The 17,920-nt window shown below is 45.7% G+C and overlaps 1 protein-coding gene across 4 annotated transcripts; it reads left to right on the top strand.

The window, feature by feature from the left end:
- Positions 1-1,531: 1,531 nt before the first annotated feature.
- Positions 1,532-17,676, top strand: TRA2B (transformer 2 beta homolog). Of its 4 annotated transcripts, none has more exons than XM_027650578.1 (10): positions 1,546-1,669; positions 7,567-7,844; positions 8,112-8,245; positions 11,464-11,626; positions 11,876-12,064; positions 12,890-13,005; positions 13,777-13,860; positions 16,209-16,271; positions 16,708-16,781; positions 17,284-17,676. In XM_027650578.1, the coding sequence occupies exons 4-10, from the start codon at positions 11,594-11,596 to the stop codon at positions 17,292-17,294; spliced, it is 570 nt and encodes a 189-aa protein (XP_027506379.1). In that variant the 5' UTR covers positions 1,546-1,669; positions 7,567-7,844; positions 8,112-8,245; positions 11,464-11,593; the 3' UTR covers positions 17,295-17,676. The 4 variants fall into 4 exon arrangements, with proteins under 4 accessions (XP_027506377.1, XP_027506379.1, XP_027506380.1 ...); XM_027650579.1 differs by having other exon boundaries at positions 8,057-8,245; XM_027650576.1 differs by lacking the exon at positions 7,567-7,844 and having other exon boundaries at positions 1,532-1,669.
- Positions 17,677-17,920: the final 244 nt, after the last annotated feature.

Genomic DNA, 17,920 nt, shown 5'->3' with positions numbered 1-17,920 from the left:
CACCTGGTCTGATCAGCTGGAGAAGAGGAGACTGAGGTCAGACCTCACTGGGGTCTGCAGCTTCCTCAGAAGGGACAGTACCAATCTGTGACCAGGGACAGGACCCAGGGAATGGCTGGAGCTGTGTCAGGGCAGGGTCAGGTTGGATTTCAGGAAAAGGTTCTGCCCCCAGAGGGTGGTTGGGCACTGCCCAGGCTCCCCAGGGCAGTGGGCACAGCCCCAAGGCTGCCAGAGCTCCAGGAGGGTTTGGATGATCCTCTGAGGGATAGGGTGGGATTTCTGGGGCTGTGCAGAGCCAGGAGGTGGACCACATCCACCAGGAGATAATCCTAGTGTGAGTCCCTTCTGGCTCCGGATCAGTGTGTCACTAACTGTGCTGTAACACCCTGTAATGCTGTAAAGCACTGAGATGAAACCCTTGAAAAGTGACATAAAAAGACCCCCTGTGGTATTAAAAACCCCAAGTGGGGTTAAACCAGCAAAAGCTGCAAAAATACTTTCACCTTCATCTTTTATCTGGTAAATTCACCTTCGTGTTCTTGGGGCTGGGAGGGAGAGGGAAGGCAGCCAAGCAGCCTCTGGGTTGTGTCTTCTCATGAGTGTCTAAGCTGATGGAAATAGATGAGAACTCCAAGACAGGTCAGACCTAGTCCAGGCCTGCACAGGGTTTGGAGCAACCTGGGATAGTGGAAGGTGTCCCTGCCCATGGGATGAGCTTTAATGTCCCTTCCAACCCAAACCATCCTGGGATTCCCTGGGACGAGCCGAGCAGGTGGGATGTCTCCTGTCTCCAGACTCCAAGCCTCGCGCAGTGTTGTGAAGCACAGAATAAGTCGGTGTTTTGGTTAAACCGGAGGTGTTTGTGCCTCTCCTCACTGGACTGTTTTATGCAGAAGTAACTCCAAGGGCCGAGGGAAAACGCCAGCTCGGCGATGCTCTGCTGCCCTCGAGCGGGCGCGTTAGAAACATCCCGCTCCCCTCTCCCCACCTGCGCTGAACTGCCGCCTTAAAACTCAAAAAAAGCCCTTTGTAGTCAGGTTTTTAAGCGATTTCCACAGCCTATGGAGGGCGAGGGGACACAGCCAAAGCTCCCACTGAGGAGCGGAGGGCGGGGCTTTCACCGGGGGCGGGGCCTCATAGAGGGCGGGGGTTCATTGAGGGCGTGGCCTGCACCTCCAGGTGAGCACTCGGGGGCGTGTCCTTCGCCTCACGGGCGAGGAGGCCTCACCTGAGGGCGGAGAGGGCGGGACTTCACCGCAGGGTCAGCGGCGTGGGGGCGTGGCCTCATAGGGGGCGTGGTCGCAGCCCAATACGTGGGCGTGGTTTTTCCCCCACGGGAGGCAGCGCGGGGGCGGGGTCTCAGACCGGGGGGCGCGGCCTCCCAGTCACGGGGGTGTGGCCAAAGCTCAGGGGCGTGGTCTTCTCATCGAGGGGGCGCGGTCTCAGTAGGGGGCGTGGCCTCGTTCCGTGCGGGGGGGCGTGTCCTGTGTGCCGTCGGGCGCGCGCGCGCGCGGCCCCGCGTGCGCGTCACTTCCCGTGCGGGCGGAGTTGTGGCCGCGGACGGTGCGGTCCGGTCCGGTCGGGGCGGCGGCGGCGGGAGCGGGAGTGGGAACGCGAGCGGCGGGACGGGACGATGAGCGACAGCGGGGAGCAGAACTACGGCGAGCGGGTAATACGCGGAGCCCGAGCGCGCTGCGCGGCCGGGCCCCATCCCTTCCCTTTTAACCCTTTCCCTCCGGGCGGCATGGTCGCCCCCGCGTCCCCCCCCTCCCCGTGTCCCCCGTATCCCGCTGGCGGGCGGGCGAGGCGGCGGCCGTGCTGGGGGGGCCGCTCCCCGCGCGCCCCGCGTGAGACGCCCGGCGCCATCTTGGGCCGGGACCGCGCGCCCGGGAGGGACAAAATGGCGGCTCCGGGCCCTGAGGGGCCCCTCGCCTTCCGTCCCGCCCCTGAGCAGCGGCAATCCTGCGCTCCTCTCTCCGGAGTTGCCTTCCAGCCCGCTCTTGGAGCTGTTTTCTGAGTTATCTACCTTTTGCTGCTTGTCGCCTGTAACAACAGCTTTGCTCCTGCCTCACATCCGGGTGGCTCGGGCTCTTATTTAAACCTAATAGTCGAAGGCAACCCCCTCGCTTTGTGAAACCTGCAGCAGATATTCTTTCAAACCTCACAGTTACTCTTAAGATCTCACTGTCTGGATGGATTTTGTACTAATACCGAAGTAGACGCGTTGCTAAGCTTCACGTTTGTGATGCACATTTGCAGTACGGATGATCTCTTTAACAGTTAGTTGCTTTTTATTTAGCGGATCAGCCTTGTTTTCCTTTGAATTGGGGTCAGTACTTTGTTTTGGGGGTTTTTTCAGCATAATTCTAACTTCTTAACTCGCTGCAGCATCGGAGGGAGCTGTGGAGGTGATGAGTTAAATTCTAAACTGGAGGTGACAAAAAATATTAAAGAATGTAGTAATCCTGAGCAATGTCTTCCTTAGAATATGGCTTTTTCATACTAATTCACTATAATAAGGTGTGATACAGGAGTGTTTCTACTTCAGGGCAGGTGAGGTTGGAAAAATTTGGTCTCCAGGAAATTAAAAATAGGAATGAATGGTGAAAGACAGGGCTTAGGGAACAGAGTTGTGCTACCCCCAGGGTTCTCCTCCCTTGATGTGTTTGTGTCACTGGTGTGTTTTTAGTGAGGGAGGAGTATTTGCTCAAGGTGGGTATTTGGGTGTCAGGTTTTTTTAAAGTTGCTTTTTTAATTGTTGTGCAAGTCGGACTGGAAACCAGTTTAATCTTAAAAAAGTTTACCAGGATAACCTGCATTGTGTTTTCGGTCAGAACGAGTGGAAATGTTAAAACTTCTGTAGCAAAGTCTTTGTGAAACATCACCGTGCAGGGTTTTGGGGCAGGAATTGCTGTCTTGCTGCTTTTCTATATTTTTATTTAAAACAAAAATACGTAAACCCTGTGCAGGCAGTTTTTGCCGGGGCTTAAAATTAGTTTTGTCTGAACTTTTGTGATTTTTAAATAGATGAATCGTATGGAGTGGACATGTTTGTAAACCTAAAACCAACGAGCTCCAGGCCTGCTGTTCCAGACTGGAGCAGGGATTGGCTTTCCTAACGCTATTGCTACTGTTATTCAGGAATTTTTGTTGCATATTTAAGGCTTTTATTTTACTGAGTCAGTGGCTTTTCTACTTTTCCAAGCTGAAACCTCTGCAGAGTAGAGTCAGTGTTTGGGTAAATAATCTGGGATGGGACTTTACAAGTGTCTGTAAAGCTGTTTCAGGCCAGGAATCGTGCTCCTGAAAATGTGTTCCTGCTCTCTCCCTTACAGTAGTGTTCCTGCAGTCAGTCAGATCTGGGGATTCAATCAGCTGGATCTTTTTTAATCCCATTTCCAGCTGCATTGGTTTGCAGGCCTCACTGGATTGAGTCCTCATGGGGATGAAGGAGAAATTCCAGGTGCTTTTGCCACTAAGGGGATTTGGTATTTCAGCAGCAACATAAACTTAAATTGGCTTCTATGTCAGTTTTAAAAAGAAAAACATGAAAGAAGGAAAAAAGACCCCACTTGAAGTCTCTTTTACAGCTTATGCTCCATAGTGGGAAACTTTTTGACTGAAGAAACTAAATTATTAAATGCCACCAGTACTTCAAATGCTGGAATGTGCTTCAGATACTGTCACCGTGCTGCAATGCCATGGTTTTACAAGTTTGTTTTGTTTTCATTGAAATTGTTCTCACAGAGTTTCATGGGATTCAGGCTTGGAGGGGTTGGGAAAAGTCAAGTTAAATGGAAACATAGAGTCTCATCTTATGAATTAGTTCATTCTGATAGTGATGGGTTGATTTGTGATCAGAAACTTCAGTAGGAGCCAGGGCTTTATTTGTATGTATTTTTTTTTTGTCAGAGTGACTTGCATGGTGTAAATGCTCGATTTACAGATAACTTAAAAGGTATTTAAATCATATATTTTAAAAAATGGTGACTTTTATTACTAAATTGTGGAAGAGGGAGGTCTGGGGAGGCAGTTTGAGAAAGTTAGATACAAGCTGATAGCTCCATGCCTCCAAAAGGATGGATGGATCATTCCCTGTGTTCCTCCTTCACCAGCTGGCACTTGATCTGACCTCTTGGGGGGCTGATTCAGTACCCAAAGCTGTCAGAAAATCATTTGGGGTTTGCTGCTGGATTAATTCCCTGCCAGCCTGGGGCACTGAAGGAGCCCCCAGGGTCAGCACAAGTGCTGGGAGGAAGCTCTACCCTGATTTTGCAAAACACATTCTTGTCTTTTTTTTGTGGAGTTTGGAAATTTGTGGAAAGGGATGGTTCTGCTTTTCCCTCCAGGCCACCCCCAGCAGAGATCTGAGCTGGTGATTGTGTCCCTGAGGGGGGGGGAAGAGAGGCAAAAGCTGTTGTTTTTTTGTTGGCTCAGTTGCTAAATTCTGTAGTGGAGAGGTTGAGGAATGTGGAGTCAGCACAGACACACCTTGGAGAAACGGGCTGCAGATCTGATGTGACATGTGAGGCTGCACCTTTCTCTAGGAAAGTGGAAATACATAAGTTTATAGGAATCTTTGATTATAAAAGCCCTAATACTTTTATTTCTCTATCTTATATTATTGACTGAAATCTGTACCTTGCATCCCTGTGAGGAAAAACTGGATCTGAGAAGTGCAAAGAACTCATGGCCATCACAGGCCTTCCAGCTGCTTCTGCCCATGGAAACCTTTCCTACCTCCTGCCCCCCAAATTATCCTGCTGTGTGACATTCCCTGCTGCTGGAGCACTGTAACATTCTTTATGAATGTCCTTAGAGCTGCTCAAAATACCATCCCTGCAGTATCACACTTTGGTTTTAATGTGCCTAAAGTCTGAAAAGAATCACTTGGAAACCACAAGCCTGGACTTCAGGGCTTCCACCTGAATTCCAGTAATGCCTGAGGAAGGGGAAGAACTGTTGGTAAAGATCAAGGGATTTGGTGGGATTTTAAATTCACACTGGACAGACTTGAGGTTAGAAAAAAAAAAAAAAAGATCATTTAGTAGTGGCACCAGTCTCGATCTGCTGACCAGCAGTGCTGGAATATAGGCTGGATAAAGAAGGATCTTTCTTCCCTCTTTCAGACGGCATCACAGGAGACAATTTGGCATTTTTAAATAACTTAAAATTCACAGAGGGAAAGAGGAAAAAGTAGGAAAAGAAAATATAAAGGACATCAAAACCAGATAAGAGAAACTCCACTTTCAGTGAGCTGTGGGAGTGAGTGACTGGTGTGAACCCTCAGGGGTAACGGGGTGTAAACTAAGTTTGGAGTGCTGCACACTCCTGGTTCATGGAATTTTGGGTAGGGAGGATTTCCTGGGGTTTGGGTGTGGGAAGGGTGACGACTTGGGAAATTTTGGGGGGTTTTACCAGTCCTAGTGATGTCCGGAGCAGGTGAGGTGCAACGAATTCCTTTGAGGCTGGAATAAAGGAGTGGCATAATCCTGTAAAATGTGGTGGATTAGGGAGAATCTAGAAACCAAATGTGGATGTTTAAAAACTGGGAAATGCTGTGAAGTCCAAAGGAGCTGGATGAAAATAAACCAGCAGTTCAGTTTTCTGATTTGAGAGATAGTTGTCCTAAGGAGTTTTCCCAAGTTTCTGCTGCCCTGTCCAGATCCCACATCAGTGTTAACATAATACAGCAAATATTGCCTGAAAAACCTACCAAATAAATGAAGATTCACCAATTCTCTCCTGATTCTTCAAAGCTTTTGACTTCTAAAAGTTCTGCAAAGGGTTTGGGGTGTATTTGTGGGCAAACTGCTCCCTGCTTCCCTCTCATCCTGCATTTCTCCTGTCCCTTTCCAGCCTCAGTGCCCCTCTATTTGGACACAGCTCCTTCTGTCTTGCCCAGATTATCTTTTGAGAACTGAAGTATTTTTCCTCACAGGAAGAACTGCTTACTTTTGGGGTTTAACCCTTCTTGAATCTTGCTTTGTCTAACTTTTTAGGAGTTATGGCTTCCTGTGGCTAAATTAATACATTAACTCAGAACTCATCTCTGTGGAATGTTTCCTTTTGAAGGTAGTAATGAATTTAGGTTAAATCTGCAAATTGTAACTTTAATTACTTCTCAGTGTTTGCCTTGCCCTTTGCAGGTCAGTATATGGGGCAGCTGTAGTTTAGAACAAAACCTTAAAAATTTGAACAAAGAGTATGGCCTTGACAGCTTTGGGTAATTTCTGTTGCCCTTGGAATTAATTGAAAATCTACTTTATCCTGTAAGTCAGTCCCCCCTCCCCCCATATTGTATGGTTGGGAATTGTAAAGAGCTAAAATTTGGGTTAAGTTGTATGGAAGTGGTTTAAGCCTGATTAATTTTGAGTTAGCAAATGAATTTTTGAATGCTCAGTCCAGGATTCCTGTTAAATTACTGCTCAAGTTTGAGATGTTGCACAGCTAAAACAAGGGATTTTTGACAAAAATCTGATACTGTGGTGTCATTAATGATCGTTCTTCATCACAATTTACTCCAAATGTAGAATTATTTTTTAGGAAGAAGTAGAATTTTTGCTGAATTTTAAATTTTCTCTAATACCTTGAAATTAAGAATACCTCCTAGTGTGTTCAAGGGCTCAAGGCATGTGACTGAAGCTAAGCATTACACTGATCTAAAGATAAAAATATATAAGTTGAAACTGCTAATTAGGTTATCTCAGTACCAAAGAAGATTACCAGTAAATAACAGAGCAGGTGGGGTGTGGTTCCAGAGCACTGTTGGAGTGTGGGGTGGTTTTGGGAGGTGGAAAACGCTGATTCCCATGGAAGCACAAAGCCCAGGGTGTGTGACCCCCCCGGGTGTGTGACCTTGAGTGTGTAACCCCCAATGTGTAACCCTGGGTGTGTAACTCCTCAGGTGTGTGACCCCCAGGTGTGTGACCCCCCCAGAGTGTAACCCCCGGGTGTGTGACCCCTCTGGTGTGTGACCCCTCTGGTGTGTGACCCCTCTGGTGTGTGACCCCCGGGTGTGTAACCTCCCCCCCCGGGTGTGTAACCCCCTCCCCCTGGGTGTGTAACCCCGCTGTGCAGGCAGCTGGGGCTGTGTGTGCTCACAACCCTTCAGCTCAGCTGCAGGATGGCCCCAGGTTGAGGCAGTTGTAGCTCACTGAAGCCCCACCCACGCTGTGCTTTCTGCATTCCAGAGCACGGCGGGCAGTGGGGGCAGCAGGACCTTCCTGCACTCCCTTCTTATGGAGTTTGTCTCAGTATGTGGCTGACAGTGCAAACTGCTTTGAGTTTCCTGGTGCTACAATTCCTTAGGAGGTACTCAGCTGATCCAGTTGCACTTGCTATATTAAATACAGGCATAAATAGCAAATTCAGTTGCTTAGTGTTAAGTTAAACTGAGTTGACTGAACCTGTTGATAAAATCGTAGGGCTTTGGTAGATTCAATCCTTAAACTGCATTTATAGTAAAAGTCCACAGCACATTTTTTTTTTTCTAGTTTCAGTTTTGGCACTAGATTTTATCCTGGAGTTCTTAAATATTCTTCATCCTGTTCTTTTTCTATTAAGGTTAATGTTGAAGAAGGAAAATGCGGAAGTCGCCATTTGACAAGTTTTATAAATGAGAATTATTTGAAGCTCAGGAATAAGTGAAGCTGAAATTTGAAAAAAAAGAAAGTGAATGCATGCTAATTATCAGACCAGAAGTCCCACTTGTAGAATATTGAGCAATTTGTGTGAAGTGGGGAAGATGAAAGAAGTCAGAATTTGAAACGGAAGAATGAAGAAAAGGAATAAAAATGAAGTTAAGATAAGAAGTAATCTGGAATCTGAAAGCACTACGCTAAGTAATTACTAGTCTGTTTATGTGTCCCTGTATATTTTGCTAAACATGCATGCATTATCTGTTTAATAGCAAAAGTACATGCAGGGTAAAGAAGTGTCTACCAGGGAAAAAAAAAAAAAAAAAACCTCCTTAACAATCTAGGCAGTGCTAATCCAACTGCCCGGACACGTAGCAATGAATATTTCCATTGATTTCACTGGAGCTTGTTTGCAGCCCGTAGGTAAACGAGGAATTGTGTCCAAATTAGGCTTTCAATATCTGCGTGCAGGAATCCCGCTCTGCTTCCAGAAGCGGAAGTGCTCATGGGTCTGGCAAGTCGGGGAGACACACCCCTGCAAGATCTCGCTCTAAGGAGGATTCCAGGCGCTCCAGGTCAAAATCTAGATCCAGGTCTGAATCCAGGTGAGTTGGCTTCTTTTACCTCTTCCTCCTCTTCACAACTCAGGTGGTTATAAGTCTGAGGTGACGTCCAACTCAGCCGGTTCTGCTGCCACAGGTACCAGGGATCTGTGGCCGTGGAATGCAGAGGGGCATCAGTGGTTTCAGGATTGGTATTTTTGCAGCTTTTTCCAAGAGTCAGCTACACAGGAGGTAGTCAGCTCTGTAGGTTTGTATCCCTTCTGACCCACTTTGGAAGTGCCTCTTGGAATATTGAGTTGTTTCTGAGCAGGGAGTGGTAGGAACTTTTTAGAATTGCCCAGTTTAGGTCACATTACGTTTTCTCGTGGTGTTCCTGGAGTGGGTAATGAAAAGCAGTTGCAGAGATAACAGTCTGACCTTTTAAATACATTAATTTAACTTGAAAATTAACAGGCTAGGGAACTTTAACTATTAGACAGCTTTCCAAGCTCCCAGAGAGAGTTGCAGAGAAAGTAACCTGCTCATTGTATTTGTTACATGGCAGCACAAACACACCCTGTGAACGTGCCTTTTGCACTGTATCACCTCTCCTTGCACTCACCGGGGTGCAGGGGCACAGTTCCTCCTAAAAGAGCTGATGGTTGAGTGCTGACTGCAGAAATGAAGGTGTTGATGGTTTTTTTTACTCATTTGTAGGCATTCAGGTTAAATAAAGTGGGGTTTAGCAGAGGGGGTTCCACTTGAGCTGTTCACAACTTACTTTTTTGTGTGAACAAGCAGGGAACTGCCAAAGCCTGGGGGAAGGATGGTGACACTGGGAGATTTTGTGCTATTAGCAATCACAAATACCCTGTTAGATCTTGCAAGATCAAAGTGAAAGGCTTTTGTGAGAAGGAAAATGGCTGGGAGGTTTTGACAGCAGAAGAACGAGGTTTATTGTCCAATTCAGGCACAGTCACAAATGTGAAATCATGCACTTGGCAGTCCCTGGAGTGCAGGAACAAATGTGTCAAATTAAATTCATAAACACTTGGTGGAGTAGCACCGTTGGAGAGGATGGAATTGGAGGGACCTCTGGAAGTGCCAGCAGTGAGAGAGGGATAGGGCAGGTCAGGAAGGGTCTAGTCCCAGATCCTGCCCAAGGCAGAGTCAGCTCTGGGCTCAGACTGTGCTCTCAGGCCTTTGTCCAGCTGGGGTTTGAAAACCTCAGGGGGTGGAGGCTGCAAAACACACCTGGGGAACCTTCTGATTTTAAAATAAAGTTAGGAACCCACCCAGCATGTCCTTCTGCCCCTTAATCCGTGACCCCAGGGCTTCCATACCCATGTTTCCCACTTGCAGGATAACCATCATACTGAGTAAGAGTGCAATCACAAATTCTATAAAATTCTGGAGAAGCAAATACAAGATCTAGAATTCACCAGAGACCTGGCAAATCATTTACTTTTACAAGAAATCAGTCTTTAATACCCTGGCAACTGACTTTATAATTTCTGATGACCAAAAGTAGCAGTTTATGACTACCACAGCTTCCTGAGCATTTAACAGCTGTCTTGAAGATGCCTATGGCTGGAAATACTGGAATTGTAGAGCAGGGTTAGTGTTCTTTAGCAGGTTTGGGTGGAATTGTGTCAAGGCACATATTTAGAAACATTGTATTTTAATCTCTCTTCAGTGCTGTCACACCTTGGGATGTGGTCAGGGGCACATCATTTAAATCTGGCTCTCCCCAGAGAAATAACCCTGTGAGAACTTTCATATTTCTTGGTAGTTTCTGTTGCAAATGTATTTTTGAGTTACCAGCTTGGTAAATTAAACTTTGATTTGGGAACCAACCTGTGTCCTGGTGTTTTTATCAGTTGGGGTTGTGGATCTATCTGATTTAAAAATCTGCTTTTATTGCAGTGTGCAGCTTGTTATCTTTGGCTGGACCATTCTGGTACCTGGAATATCGACTCTGTGTTTGCCTTAATTATTTTTTTTTCCTATATCTGGCTGAAACGTGACTGTGTGCATGTGTGTAACTTCTTTTATTATTATTACTATTTCAGTCTTTTTTTTTTTTTTACTGTCTTACTAGCTTCAGGGAAGTTCTCTTTTTTTTTTTTGTAAACTTTCTGTTGCCAAAAATAATGTTTTTGTTCTAAATACATAGTTAGAAGTGCTGTAATGGGATATGCTGCAGTAATTTCTCCTGGGCATGGATACATATTTCAAGTTGAGCTTATCTGGCTCACTGCTGGTGAGGTTGGAGGTGTTTTTTCAGGAGATCTATCCTGCAGTTTGGCTGTCTGGTGACAAGTGGGGAGAAATCCTGGCTGTGGAAGAAGCTGTTAAATGCTCAGGAGTAGAAACCAGTTCAGGTTCAGAGCTTCATTCGTGCCAGTGTGGTGGTGCTGTGGAACTGGAGGAAGGACATCTAAGACACAAGAGCCTAAAAATCAACAATTTATGACTTAGATCCATTGACTTTTAAACTGTTAACTGCACTTCTTAGCCTTGCAGGGATTTTTCTTGGGAGTGGTGTGGAATGCAGGTTATTCAGTGCAGCATCACAGGCCAAGGGCAGGCAGAGTATCCCAGTGGAAGTGCCTGCCCATCTTTTCCCCTAGGATTGGCTGTTTTGGGAGGGCTGAGGGTCTGGGAGAAGGAATGGAAGTGTTCCAGAACCTCATGTCCACAGAGCTTATGCTGTCAGAAAACATTCCTGGGGGGAAAAAAAAAATCAGTGAGCAGTTGCACCTTTGTCTAAAGACACTTGGAGTGTCAACACTGATGAACAACTAGTGTTAAATAACTGCTGAAATACCAGCAGGTAAAGGAGCTACTGCAGCTTAATTCCTGCAGATTGTGTTGAGCTCTGTTTCAGGGCTGTTTGGCAGACTTTAAAGGTGTATTTATTTTTCAGTGCCCCCTCTGTAGTGGTGCAGGCTTAATGTTAAACCATACTCCTGTTCCCTTTACCTGATAAGTTTTAAAAGACAGCCCCCCCACCTGTTTTTAACTAAACTCTGAATATTCTAAGCAATACTGTGAGAGCCTTGTTAAAGGAAGTTAAAAGCTGAGTAAAATCAAGGAGAGGCTCCTGCAGGAATCTTAACAGTGAATATTTAGCACAGAGTCCTTGTGAGTAGTCACTAAATTGATTATAAGTGAAGCGTGTGGGGCTGCAGGACTTTGGAAAATGAGCTGTTTGTGACTCTGATGTATTTTTGGAGGGTTAAAACCCCCAAGCCAACACTGTACCTTTGTCCCCTCAGATCTAGATCGAGGAGGAGTTCCCGCAGACACTACACGCGGTCCCGCTCCCGGTCCCGCTCCCACAGGAGATCCAGGAGCAGGTCGTACAGTCGGGACTATCGGCGCCGGCACAGCCACAGCCACTCCCCCATGTCGACCCGGAGGCGTCACATTGGAAACAGGGTATGTGTGCTCAGGAGTGACTCCCAGTGCTGGGCACAGCCTGCAGTCCCCCAGCCTGCTGGTTTGTGCTCTACCCCGAGAACACAAAGGGTTTCTGTGAGAGGAGGCTCGTGTTCCTCTGGCTTTGATGTGACAGTGTCTCCATTAGCCCAGCCCAGATCTCGACTTTATCTTGAAACCCTGACAGTCACAACCTGCACTGCAAATACAACCTGTTTCATTCTGATCTCTGTCTGTCCCTCCCTTTAGGCAAATCCTGACCCAAACTGTTGTCTCGGGGTGTTTGGGCTGAGCCTCTACACCACAGAAAGGGATCTGAGAGAAGTGTTCTCCAAGTACGGGCCCATCGCCGATGTTTCCATCGTGTACGATCAGCAGTCCCGGCGCTCCAGGGGATTCGCCTTCGTGTACTTCGAGAACGTGGAGGATGCCAAGGAAGTAGGTTGGGGGCTGGGGAATGTTTGTGGGCTCTCACTTGCACAGGTGTTTATTCTGTCACCTGGGCAAGCTCGGGGCCTGAAAAGTGCTTGGCATCTCACAATCATGGAATTTGGGCTTGTGAGTGCTACAGAATGAACAGGGAATTCTGTACTCTCCCAGTGTAGAATCCTACACCAGTGCCAGCCTTGCAGAGCTGTGTGCTTATGGGCTAGAACCAGGCTTATATTCTGCATAAATCCCACTCCTGAAACTCTCCAGTGTCTTCTGTTCCACATCTGGCATGAAGGCTTCCATGTGGATGCTTTGGATGTGGGTCCTGCTACTTGGCAGAAAAAAACCCAAACCACAATTGTTTTGAGTTCTTCAATTCAGATTTACTTATGACTCTGATATCATTATATTTGTGGTTATGGTTATTTTTAGGGGTGTATTGGAGGAAAGAAAACACTTAAATGAGCATAACAGTGCTCTTTGTTAACTGCTGAATTATTTACTGCTTCTTGTGTACTGGAGTAGTTGCATCTCCCTACATGAGCATGTTCAAAGATTCCTCTTAATCTTATTAAGAGGCACTGCAACACTTGTTAAATTATGATCCTTTTAGGCTTTTAATGGCTTATAAATTACATTTTCAGTGGTTACTGATGTTTAAGTCCAGATGGTCTTATGGCTTATGTTCAGTGTTATGCCGAAAGTGTGAGTCAGACCTGGCTCCAAACGGAGTCTTTTTAGGACTTACTTTAACACTCACAGCAATGGTTAGAAACCTGTGTTGGTACCAAAGTTCATGCCCACAGCTGATGGTATTTTATCATTCCTTAGGCAAAGGAACGTGCCAATGGAATGGAGCTGGATGGAAGAAGGATCCGGGTGGACTTCTCCATAACAAAAAGACCTCACACACCTACCCCTGGAATCTACATGGGAAGACCCACTTAGTAAGTGACCTGTGTGCTGATTTTTTTTTTTGCAAACCAGGATTAATTGCTTTGTGTTTTATAGGAATTGTTCTGTTTCCCCTTTAAGACACCTGGTTCTGAGTGGGTTTTTTTTGGTTTATCAGCCTTTTGCCTCAGCCATCACTACTGCATCTCTTTCCAGCTCTTTAGATTCAAAAAGTCTACAGTTCATGTATTTTTTTAATTTCTAAATTATTTTAAGCTTTTTTAGGTCAGGTTTTCAAGAGTGAATGAACAGATGCTGGTGGAGCAGCTGTGTGGCTCCATTAATATTTGGGATTAGCAGTTCCCCCTGTCCACACAGTACACTTTTGACTTCCAGTTGCCAAGAGTGTAAATTTTTTTCCCAAGTCATTCCCCAGTTGATTTCCCCAAGACTTTCAGCTCACTGGTGGTTATGTTGATGTAGTGTTGAGACTGCAGGTTATTTTTGTAGTCAGAAAGTTCATTCAAAAGGAGCTTGCTCAGAGTTCAGAGTGAGTGAAGAGCAGTCACAGAATGGAATTCCTCCTGTGCCTGTGATACCAAAAGGTTAAGAGGTTGCAGGCCAGAGAGGAAAGGACCTGGCTGAAAGTTCAAGCATTTAAAAAGCAATTGTTTAAGTAGTTCTGTTCCTACCTACATTGGTCTTTTCAGCTGTGAGGGTGGGAGGTAATAACACAACCCAGTTTAAACACTATGAACTTAGCTAACTGCAAACCATGTGAATGTTTAATATCTGATAAAACACAACCCTCTCTCCCTCCTCAGTGGCAGCTCCCGACGACGAGATTACTATGACAGAGGGTACGACCGAGGGTACGACGACAGGGACTATTACAGCAGGTCATACAGGTGAGGGGCTCGGGGGGATTTCACTGCTTTGGAAGCTTCTGCTTTCTCAGCTACCTGCACAGGCATCAGGCAGTTCATCCTACAGAAGTGTGACAGAAGAGTTTTGCACTCACTGTCATTCTGGAACCTTCCTGTGAAATCGTCACCAAAATGACAAATCACGTCGGCCACACTGAGAAATACTTTGTGGTGTTTAACTCGTACCGTGATTTAGTCCATAACATCTTCTGGGTCTGTATTAAGTGTGTTTTCTGTACTCTGATTTTAGAAGAATCTTTGGTTGGTTCATCTGTTAGCACTGAGATGGTGCAGATCTGCTATTTGAGTTGGGATTACAGTGCCAGCTTAGATGCTGAGCACAGTGTAGTACACAAAAAGAAATTTCAGTGCTCCCCAGGATCTCCCGGTGATAATTATGGTACCTCAAATGTTGCCAAAAATAAGGAATTGGGGATTGTAACAGACCTGTTCTCTACTGGACAATTGCATTTACAAAGCTTTTTTAACATACCTCTTCAGGTTGGTTATGTGTGTAAACAAGTTTGGGGTGTAATTGGTGCTAGTGATGGAGAAGTTTGTCCTCTACATTTTCCAGAATGTTCCCTGTGGAATCCTCACAATTTCTGGGATGCTCTTAAGCTGGACACGAATTCAAGAGTTTATTTTTTCTGCCTGCAATCAGCAAGCATTCCTGTAATTGCAGAATTGTGTAGTAGTGCTTCCCAGTGGTTTGCAAAGCTTTAATGCCTCTGCAATAGGTGGATTTAGGATTGTTCCCTGATGGCAGCCATGTATTCATGGAAATAGCTGGATTCTTTGCCACCACTGGTGTGTAGCTTTCAGATGTGGTAGAAGGCTCTTGGATCAGTGATCTAGTTTGTTTTGGAGCACAAGGTGCAGAAACTTGCTTGGGATAGTTAAAACTTCACCTCACTTAATGTGCTGAAAGTAATTAACCAAAGTACTGGAGCAACTCACGAGGGTCTTGGGGCACAGGAAGGACATACAGCATAGTCTGGTGCTACACAGGCTGTTAGATGGTGCTTCCAGCTTGCTTCTCCCACTTCCCTTGGTTTTGTGTGGCATTCTGATGTAAATATCAGAATAAAGACACCTAAGGACAGCAAAAGATGTGGCTCTGCAGTGGTTGGTGAGAGTTTTGCACCATCTGTCTTGCACTTCTTCCGAGCTCAGATTTCCTCATTGTCTCAGGAAGGGTCAGTCAGGGTGTGCTGGTTGTCCTTGAGATCTGTTGCTTGTGTGCTCTTCAAGTGTCATTTCTTCCTTGGTTAGATGTGGCAGGAGCCCAGATGTTCAGTGCTGAGGGGGTTCCTTTTCATTCCTGACCAGGGGTCAGGTGTTTGTGAGGTGTCACCAGAAGCCGTCACCGGGTCAGGAGCTGCAGCCCAGGACAGTGACCTGCTCTGTGGAAGGTGTCCCTGCCCATGGCAGGGGGGGAACAAAGTGGCCTTTAAGGTCCCTTCCAGCCCAAACCATTCCGTGATTCCAGGAATATGGAGCCACAAACGCCTCATGTGTGGCTGCTTTAAAAATCTCAGGATCAGCTGCTCTCTCGTCCTGGTTGTGTGAGGGAGAATGAGGGAGAGAGAAGTGTTGGGGTGTCATGAGTGCTTCCCTGAGGAAGGGAGGCTTGGAATTGTTGAAGATGCAGTGAAGCATAGCATACCCCACCCTAAAAATTCAATTAGTAACAATTCCTTTGCCTTCCCTGCCCTCTGTGAAAATAAAGCCTTAAGGGAAATACAGTGTCAGATGGGAATTGTCCTGTTAAAACTTTAACTTCTCTTCATTTCCATGGGAGGCTTAATTTTGCCTGGAAAAGTATCTGTAAGCTAAAGACTAACCTTAAAACCAGTCACCAAACCACAGCTGGAGAAGACTTTAAGCTTGATTTAGTCTCCTTCTGGTAACGCTTTGCTGATCTGAGTCTGAGGAGGTACCAGTCCAACCACTTAATATTAAATGCAATAATAAGTTGTTTCTGTTCTATACAAGGAGAAATTGTACCTCAGCTCTTGTTTAAATGTGACTGAAGTGTGAAAATATTGGGGTGGGGGGGTTTTTCCTGCCTCCACCTTGGAGTCAACATTTGTCCTCGGGGTATTGAGTTGATCTTGCTACTTTAAAAAAAATCATTAACTCAAAGGGCCTGCCTTAAATGGGTAAAAATGAACACAGCGAAGTAATTCAGCATCATCCAGTGCAGGAACCAGTGTTTTCTTGTCTTGACATCATTTTCATACCCTTGATGATGTTTTTTGCTTGTACAATGAACTTCTTGTTTATTTTTTAAATTCTTAAAAGTCGTTCTGCTTTTGTTTTCACAGAGGAGGAGGCGGTGGTGGAGGAGGAGGCTGGAGAGCTGTTCAGGACAGGGATCAGTTTTACAGGTATTTACTGGATTAGTGGAACTGGGCAAGGAAACACAAAACTTGGGAGTGCCTGGATTGGAGGGGTTTGGGGTGGGTTGGCTGTAGCAGGGACTGCAAGTCAAATAAATCTTCATCTTGGACAAATAATTCAGATTAAAAGCTAAGGTGGATTTGTCTTGCCCTGCTTGTTTAGGATGCTCCTGACTTGAAACTAAAGTGACATGTGGGCAAATTGTGAGTGCAAGAGGTTGTATTTGTTGTAAGAGTCAAAAATAACATTAGACGTGGTATTAGAAAATTCACATCTTCGCTGTGTTACCCACTGGAAATGTTGATCAACTCTTCCTGTGCTCATTAGTTTTCCCAAGTGCATTCCCAAGCCCAGGGTGGGGTTAGAGGTATCCACATAAAGCTGGGTTTAACCAAGGGATTGTTTGTGTCCCCCCTTTCCCAGGAGGAGGTCACCGTCCCCGTACTACAGCCGAGGGGGCTACAGATCCCGGTCCAGATCCCGATCCTACTCACCTCGTAAGTACTCATGGAATCCTGCAGTGGGTTGGTTGGAAGGGACCTTAAAGCTCATCCCTGCCACGGGCAGGGACACCTGCCATAGACCAGGTTGCTCCAAGCCCTGTCTAAACTGACCTGGCCTAATCTCAGAGTTCACATCTCAAAAGCAAATTTCCCCTTTCCCTGAAGGTCTTTTGAGCTTTTGTGTCCATAAGGATTGAGTTCAGATCGGTTCCTTTATTGAACCACAGTTCCTTTTGAAGGAACTGAGCAACAGGCAACCTTGAGCACAGAGCAGATATTTAGTTTGGAGAAAATAAACAAGATAACAGCACTTGTTTTGAGGCTGAGGTCCTGTTCCTTCCTCCAGAACTCTCTTAAAGCAGGAGTTTGGTTACCTGCAGGACATGAGGCTCTGGAATTTGATGCAGGTTTGAAGGGGGGCAGTGAGCTTTAGTTCCAAATCTCTCAATCCTTGAAGTCTGACAGTGTGTTTTACTGTGTTTGTTTTCTCTTCCAGGTCGCTATTAAAGCATGACACGGAATTTCTAGCTACAGCCTTTGAGTTGAAATTGCAAGTTTGTGGACAATATTTTTTTATTGTCTCCTCTGTTTAACCAAGTGACAGTGCCTAGTGAATTAGGTGACTTTGACACCTTTTATGAGGACGACTTCTGTGGTGTTCAGTGCTGTTTCGTGTAGTTGGTGCTTTGTTTTCAGTTGTGTTTTGAGAGGAGTATGTTTTGCATGTATTTTTTTAGTCTCCATTTTGACTCCTGAAGGGTTTCTATTGTAAAGACAAAAACTGTGCAGTTAGTTTTTTCTACTGATTCCAAGTTACTCCCAAGATCCAAACCTGTGTAAAATGCTTTCCGAAAGTGACAAATAAAACAAAAACAAGTTTTGGTTTTTTCTTTTCCTACTTATTTTTGCCAAGAAAACAAAATCCTTCAGGTAATCCCAGGGCAGGTGCTGTCCATTCCTTTCAGGATCAGCCAGTCCTTTGGTGTCCCACAAAAAAAATTGTACTTAAAGTGCTTCTCAAGTCCATTTCTCACTTCTAAAATCAGCCCTGAATCCCTCACTTGGGAATCTGTGCAGTTGGATCTGTGAGCTGATTACTTTTTAATCTTGTGTTAGAGGAGCTTTCCACACTG

Source organism: Corapipo altera, unplaced genomic scaffold, assembly GCF_003945725.1.
Source record: "Corapipo altera isolate COAL_440 unplaced genomic scaffold, ASM394572v1 54, whole genome shotgun sequence".
In the NCBI taxonomy this organism is placed as follows: Eukaryota; Metazoa; Chordata; class Aves; order Passeriformes; family Pipridae; genus Corapipo; species Corapipo altera.
The sequence above is the reverse complement of the archived record's forward strand: the minus strand, read 5'-3'. Positions and strand labels throughout refer to the sequence as shown.